We start from the raw sequence: 745 nt of genomic DNA, 5'->3' as shown, positions 1-745 counted from the left end.
AACACAGGACGTACTAACAATCTTTGGTATACAGATGGTAAAACAGATTCCACCCCTCTTGGGAAAACACAGGACGTACTAACAATCTTTGGTATACAGATGGTAAAACAGATTCCACCCCTCTTGGAAAACAGCTCTAAATCTACGTAGAAATCATTTAGGCCCCCAGATTACATTTCAGAAAATCTCACAGCAATTTAAATTGATTTATATTGGGACTCTGGGCTAATCTTGATAAAGAATGATGACTTTTACTTTGTTTTACTTCATTACATTATACAATCAGAAGATGAAATCCATCTATAATCCATGTAAAAAGTCTGAAGCTCTTTTCTAATCACATTGATTGACAAAAAAAAAAGAAAAGTAAACTACATTAAATAACCACAGTATAGCATTCCTAGTGGTGAAGTACTGAACCAAAAATTCTAGCAGACAAATACTGTGTTTACGTTTACCATAATCTCTCGCACATCCAACATGGCATAAGCATGGGTAGGAACCAAGCCAGTTCTTTCAGCCTCAACATCGCTCATCTCTCCTGTTGCCATGGTAACAAGCACATCACCTTTGTGGTGGCGATCAAACAGCATCTTAAAAACATTTTCTTTGTTAAATTCCGAATCATTTGGTCTAATGGGGATTCGTTCGGGGATCCATCCGGTGAGAGCATGTAAATCAATGTTCTAGAAAAAGCAGAAAAAAAAAAAACATGCTGGTCATACGCATGTTTTAAAAGTATAAA

At 36.2% G+C, this 745-nt stretch overlaps 1 protein-coding gene across 1 annotated transcript in view; it reads right to left on the bottom strand.

The window, feature by feature from the left end:
* Positions 1–745, bottom strand: part of LOC106474424 (calpain-7-like) — a 15505-nt gene that overhangs the window by 2103 nt on the left and 12657 nt on the right. Inside the window, exon 9 of the mRNA XM_022402731.1 lies at positions 459–686. Within this exon, the coding sequence (XP_022258439.1) occupies positions 459–686 (228 nt within the window). The remainder of the gene's footprint in view (positions 1–458; positions 687–745) is intronic.

Source organism: Limulus polyphemus, unplaced genomic scaffold (genome assembly GCF_000517525.1).
Source record: "Limulus polyphemus unplaced genomic scaffold, Limulus_polyphemus-2.1.2 Scaffold7207, whole genome shotgun sequence".
Classification (NCBI taxonomy): domain Eukaryota; kingdom Metazoa; phylum Arthropoda; class Merostomata; order Xiphosura; family Limulidae; genus Limulus; species Limulus polyphemus.
Note: the sequence above shows the minus strand (reverse complement) of the source record. Positions and strands in the feature narration are given on the sequence as shown.